The sequence below is a fragment of the Solanum stenotomum genome, unplaced genomic scaffold (genome assembly GCF_019186545.1).
Source record: "Solanum stenotomum isolate F172 unplaced genomic scaffold, ASM1918654v1 scaffold12500, whole genome shotgun sequence".
NCBI lineage: Eukaryota > Viridiplantae > Streptophyta > Magnoliopsida > Solanales > Solanaceae > Solanum > Solanum stenotomum.
In genome coordinates, this window is record NW_026022080.1 from 10,752 (window position 1) to 17,398 (window position 6,647).

At 34.4% G+C, this 6,647-nt stretch overlaps 1 protein-coding gene across 1 annotated transcript; it reads left to right on the plus strand.

Annotated features, from left to right (window-relative positions):
• Positions 1-340: 340 nt before the first annotated feature.
• LOC125849999 (histone deacetylase 14, chloroplastic-like) lies at positions 341-3,460 on the plus strand. The gene is made up of 5 exons (XM_049529928.1): positions 341-422; positions 517-529; positions 1,579-1,684; positions 2,675-2,856; positions 3,229-3,460. Exons 1-5 carry the CDS (start codon positions 341-343, stop codon positions 3,458-3,460), a joined length of 615 nt encoding a protein of 204 aa, XP_049385885.1.
• The last annotated feature ends 3,187 nt before the right edge of the window (positions 3,461-6,647 follow it).

Consider the following 6,647-nt stretch of genomic DNA (forward strand, 5'->3'; position numbering starts at 1 on the left):
ATAATATTGTGTCGCCAAGGCTTAAAGTTAAATTCTATAGTGTGCTGGTTAGACCGATATTTTTGTATGAGGCCGAGTGTTGGTTAGTCAAGAACACGAATATTTAATTAATAGATGTAACGGAGATGAAGATGAAGATGCTCAGATTGATGTATGGGCTTATTACAAGAGATATGATTAGAAACACGAGGTTATACAGGGTAAGGCGGCAGTAGTGATTGTGGCGGACAAGATAGGGATACGAGGTTGAGATGGTTTCAGCATGTGAGGAGGAGGGGTGTATTGGCATGATGGGCAGATCATAGAGTATCTTGTAGGATCTACATTAAATATTCTCAATATGGAATATGTAAGATTTATTCAGCTTACTGAGGACATGACGCTAGATAAGAAGATGTTGAGAGAGAGGATCAGACTAGAAGGTTAGTAGGTAGCTGAGTGTTGTAACANAATATGTAAGATTTATTCTTTATCCGTTGTTACTTTTGATTTTGTTGGAAGCTTTTGTATTCTTAGTTATTCGCCAACAGTTAGTCCTAAGTATGTAGAGACTAAACACTTAGGGTTCTTGGTCTTGGTTATTTTAGCTATTTTTTTTTCTTATCATTTTGTTTTTGATTTTCGCTATTCAAAAACATGAATTCACATCGGTACAGTGATATCAAAAGCAAATAGCGCAAAACAACTCTAAGGTTCGTGGGGATTTAAGCGCAAAGTGCAAATAAAAGGTGGGCTCTAATGAAAAAAGGCGCAAAGGGAGAAAAAAATACAAATTATATGTTTAGTCCAAGACAAATAATTTATAAGTATGAATGAAAAATGTAAGAACAAAGAAATTTGAAAAATAATTACGATAAAGTGAAATATTAATGACTTAGTATTGTCTCTTGAGAAGAGGTTCATTGGCAAGGAAAAGTATGTCTTAGAACCTTGATGACCACACTGAAGCGAATATTAAGCGAGGCAAAACGTTCAACATGTTTTGAGCCTTGCTATAGGGCTTGAGTGCACTTTCAATAACACTGCATCAGTTTGAGTCCTTCAATGTTCGTTCCACTAGAAGAATGTGGAACAAGTTATTCTGTGTGAAAATTTTTGTATCAACTATTTGTCACTGGAAAAAGAATTATGGGGCCATATAGATGGAAGTGATCCGGATCATACAAAGTTAGGTTAGTGGAAAGTCAAAGATGCTCAAGTGATGACATGGAATTTAGGGTCAATTCCCCTCTTATTGTCCTTAATCTTAGGATATATAAGACTGCAAAGGCCATATAAGATTATTTATCTAAGGTTTACAACCATGACAATAGCATAAGACACTTTCAGTTAAAGCATGAAATTGCTATTTACTCTTAACAAAGTCTTTCTATTGAGGATTATTTTTCTGGAGTTCAAAACTTCGGGCTAAAGTTACTAATATTTTTTATGTTGAAATACGTGTTGAATCTCTTTCTATAATACAAGCAAAGCAAGCGAGACCAACTTTTTTTTTTGATGAAATTGCGATTTGATTTTGAGTGTTTGCTCTAACTTGATAAATCGTGATCTGTCTCCCTCCTTGGATATCTGTTTTAGGGAATTACTTTGTGTAGAGCAATGTCTTCTCACACAAAACGTTTTCAAGCAAGAAAATGTTCAGATTGTTGCATTTGCTGCTCAAGGAAGAAGATATGGTAGGGATGTGAGCGTATTCAATGCTATAGTTGCAAGCAATATGTGCTAGTAAAAAAAAGTGAGAAGTTGACTATAACAAGAGTTGGGAAAAATAGAGGTATAGGCCGAAGAAGAACTAGGGAGAGGTGATTGGATAGGACATGTGGCAACTTCAGCTTACTGAGGACATGACGCTAGATAAGAAGATGTTGAGAGAGAGGATCAGACTAGAAGGTTAGTAGGTAGCTGAGTGTTGTAACATTGTGTGGGAGAGGCATGGAGCTAGCCCTTCTCCGCTTCTCCATATTATAGTATTATTTAGTAATCGTGTAGTTTCTTATCTTCATTTGCCTTGTATGTTGTTATTAGATAGGGGGAGATGATTAGACATGACATGTGCCAGCTTTAGCTTACCGTAGACAGGACCCTAGATAAGAAAATGTGGAGGGCGAGGATTAGGCTAGAAGGTTGGTATGGTAGGTAGCCGAATGTTGTCATACTTTGTGTGGGAGAGGCATGGGGCAAACCTCCTCTCCGCTTCTCCTTATTAGTAGCATTATTTAGTAATCGCACTGTTTCTTTTCTTCAATGTGTAGTACTATCTGTTGCTTTATTTGCCTTGTATCTTGTTATTTTGCTGTCATATTTTTGTGCTACCATGCAATCAGATTATTCTCTTTTCTTTAGAGCCAAGGGTTTATTGGAAACAACCTCTCTACCCCACAAAAGGTAGGGGTGAGGTCTGCCTATATCCTACCTTATCCAGACCCCACTTGTGGAATCACACTGGGTATGATATTGTTATCTTCTTTTACCTACTACATTACAAGGAAACAACCTTCACCCCTGCTGATGCGTTCCTCGTTTCACCTCATTCAAACATTGTGTTTAGAGGAAAACAGGATTTCTGTCATTATATGCCAGCTATGCACCTTGATGTGTAGAATTAATACAGTCTGTAACTTACCAATTGCATGGATTTTATCAGTCATGCTCACTTATCCTTGGATCGATGTAGGCTGGAAGTTATCTAGGGACTGGTAAGATAGATCAAATTGGTAGTGGAAATGGTGAAGGATCAACACTAAATCTCCCTTTACCTGGAGGATCAGGTGATACAGCAATGCGAACAGTTTTTGATGAAGTTATTGTACCATGTGCTCAAAGGTTCAAGCCAGATATAATCCTTGTTTCAGCTGGGTAATTTTCTTGTCTGTCAAGATAGTCTCAACATTCGGAATATAAAACGAAACATATGACTTAAAGTCAGTTCCTTTTACTTTTCTTACTGTTCTGCTACTGTGTGGTTCCTTTTTCTTTTGACGTGAATAATGGATCATGTATTATGCTTGTGTTTTCTGCTAAACTAGAAATGTAATGAGGGCGGAATATTTGGTCTATTCACTACTATCATGCCTCATATATTCCGTTTCTGGTCTTGAAATGTTGTTAGCAGAAAAGGATGTTAAAACATAAAGATAGGACTTTCTGATTTCTTATCTAACGTAATTGAACTAACGTGTCGTCTAAAATTTTCAAGTATGATGCCCATCTGTTGGATCCACTTGCCAGCTTACAGTTCACAACAGGAACATATTACATTTTAGCCTCCAGCATTAAGCAACTTGAAAAAGATTTGTGTGGGGGACGTTGCGTGTTTTTCTTAGAAGGGGGATATAATCTCAGTTCTCTGTCAAATTCAGTTGCAGATTCATTTCGTGCTTTTCTTGGGGATCGGAGCTTGGCTTCAAAGCTAGACGATCCATCCTATTTGCACAAAGAACCATTGAAGAAGGTGAAGTAGATTATTGAAAAAGTGAAGCACATACATTCCTTTTGAAAGCTTATATTGACAGTGGTCTAGAATTATTATACAGCTTTGTATAGGACACCATGACTTTTCTGTAATTTGTATACACCTTTGTTTAGTATATACGATATAAATTATATTAATGTTGTAAATTCGTAACAAAATTTGTTAAAAGTACAAGCTAAAATTGATGAATGCCCATTCTATTAAATTACTTCTTTCTTGGATAACAAATGCTTATATATTGTATGATCCTGCAGAAGAATTGATGTGTGTGTATATATATATATATATGAAGGAAAAATGCAATTTTTGGTATTTCCTCTTCGTTGTAACTGTTCTTTTTCTCTATTCATTTTTTTTAATTACCTCTTAATTTGGTTTATGAAAATAAAAAAGACATACATCAAAGGTATTTTAGTAACTCAACTTTTGATTTTTGTTCAGTATTGTGTTATATTATGTTATGATATGATATGACGATTTTGTTCTAGTAGAGTATATCCCGTTCTCAATTTGAGAATAATATGAAATTGAATTTGATGATTCTCTCAATGAACTCTCATACACAATGATTAAGGATGATTTACTCTTTAGATATCAAACTCTCATACACAGTAATAAAGAAAATCTAAAGAATTGACATCCCCTAACCATTAGACTTCTATAGTAGAGAAATCTAGTAAACATTGAAACCCTTCTCATGTTCAATTACTTATGTCACAGACTTAAAAGTAGAAAATCCTCCCTTTGGTTTGAATCGCTTGCATGAAGAATGAGTGAACAAGTAAAAGTACATGAAGATGATAGATCGATGTGAGGTCTCCTATTTATCGATTATAACTTCGACCTTTTTTTTTTGTTGCAGCTACGAAAAGGAATTATGCGTATCAAATCAGGAGAGCACAATATTATCATCTCCAGAAAAATGGTCCACATTCTCTTTCATGATTAGCCAAAGGGAATATGGAGAACTCTTACCTTAACTACACTTCCATCTTCAATATTGGTGTATCTTACTTTTATAGGCAAAACTATTTAAGTAAGAAAATTGTAATGCAAGTGAAGAGTAGTGAGTCTTTAATGGAGATGAAGTAAATTTTGAAGAATTTATTTATTTGTATGGTCAAAGTGATTTCACAATATCGTTTTAACAATAAAATATTGAAAAGTGCATAGAAATATAGGTGAGATGCTTCACATACAGACAACATATCGGGATAACTCGAGAAATAAGAACTTTCAATTAATTGAGGACAAAGAATGGGAGCAAAAAGGAAGAATTCCTAGGTTAACACAATGGAATATAAAGGAATGGCAGTTGAGAGTTCTTTAAGTTACAATCTTACTATAAAGGTCAAGAAAGAGAAATATTAACTAACCTTAAAAATAAATTTGAGAAAATATTAATGGATAAAATAGAATTGCAAATTGCTAATATAGCGTGCCTCACGACTCTTCTTTTTCATAGTTACCACTTCTACAGGTTCATCATTTGTTAGACCATAATCGGTTAATTCATCACAAAGTTGTTTAGGTAAAATGCCAAACTTCACCATGTTCAACTCTTTCGAAAAGAGAGATTTAAATCCCTTGAACCAAGCTGTTCACGATTAGTAAAGAAAAAAACATTTCATTGAAATGGGATGGGAAAGTTCTACACACACATTAATCAATAAGTCATCAAGAGCATAGTTTTAGTTTAATAGAAAGAAAATAATTTGATTTTCTTGAAACTACTAAGTTTAAATGGAAAGAGCTCAAAAATACTAGTAGGGGTGTGTCAGTTCCACTTCCTTCAGAAAAATCCCAAAGATATCAAGAGATAAATCAATCAATATGATATTTTAATGCTGAAATGATTATGGTGATTTATCCAGGTTTGTGGCCAAAATCCTGACGATCATCATAATTTTTTTGTAAGGAAATTAGTCACAATTTATGACCAACTTTTATTAAAATCACCATAACTTGGTGCTGATGAAGTCTTGGCCAATATCAAATTAAAAGTCTTGGCACCCAACAAGAATTTTCTCCTGTTTATGACAAAACAATTATTTTTGCACTATTTTTCCTAATTAGATCTTAATTGAAATAACAACATACAAAGATTTTATTTGTGCAAATCCGTCAAAAGAGTCAAAATGTTAACACACTTGAAAACCATTCATTGTGACAAAATACAATTTAGTTAACTTCGGTAGCTCACTCATCTAAATCGACTACAGTTTCATAGCTTCATTCAAAACTTACGGGTGTCAAATGAGTGGGTTGAGCTTAATCTGCATGGGTCAAGATGATTGAGTTAATAAATGGTTGAATCGTTAACTCACCCAATGGGTACTTCTTTTGAGATGGATTGGGTCAAGACGATCTAATCAATAAGGTATCAAATAAGTGTGTTGGGCGAATTTAGGTACATCAATATGGATGAGTCAATAAATAAATGGCTCTCAATGCATAGATAGTTCAACGTGCTCATCGGCGCCTGATCCTGACCCTGAGATGTGGATCATCCAAGGCACATTAGCATGGAGTACTCCTCAGGTTTTTACCGAGGTTTGAAACCAACATCCTTCTAGAAGAATAGGTGGGGTAATTCGGGTGGCCATTAGCCCACCCAAAGGTTATTTTGTTGAGATGGATTGGATCAAGATAGACTAAACAATGGATACCCAATTTTGAAGTTTCACCATATATAACAATATAGATTTTTTTNTTATTTTGTTGAGATGGATTGGGTCAAGATAGACTAAACAATGGATACCCAATTTTGAAGTTTCACCATATATAACAATATAGATTTTTTTCTTTTTGAAAATTTTCTATACAAGATTTTGACAACAAATCCATCAAAATTAAAACATGAAACAATGATCGTCTAAAATCTTGGTTTTGTCACTATCAAAATTTTGAAACAACAAAGAATCAAAATAAAATGGAAGTCCTAAAATTGTAACAAACTAAGAACCTACCTGTTTTTGCAGCATTTAACCTCATTATTCTTTGAAGTTCCGGCCAGAGGAAGAGGAAACTCACCCCCCAATCTTCATTGGAAGTTCTTCTTTTCACTCTAAAATGAAAACAATGTTTTGATGGGTGTACAATTTTAGTTGTGCCAAGTCAATGTTTGTGTTACGAAATTTTTCTTCAATTAGGTGCCAAGTTTAAATTGAAGTTA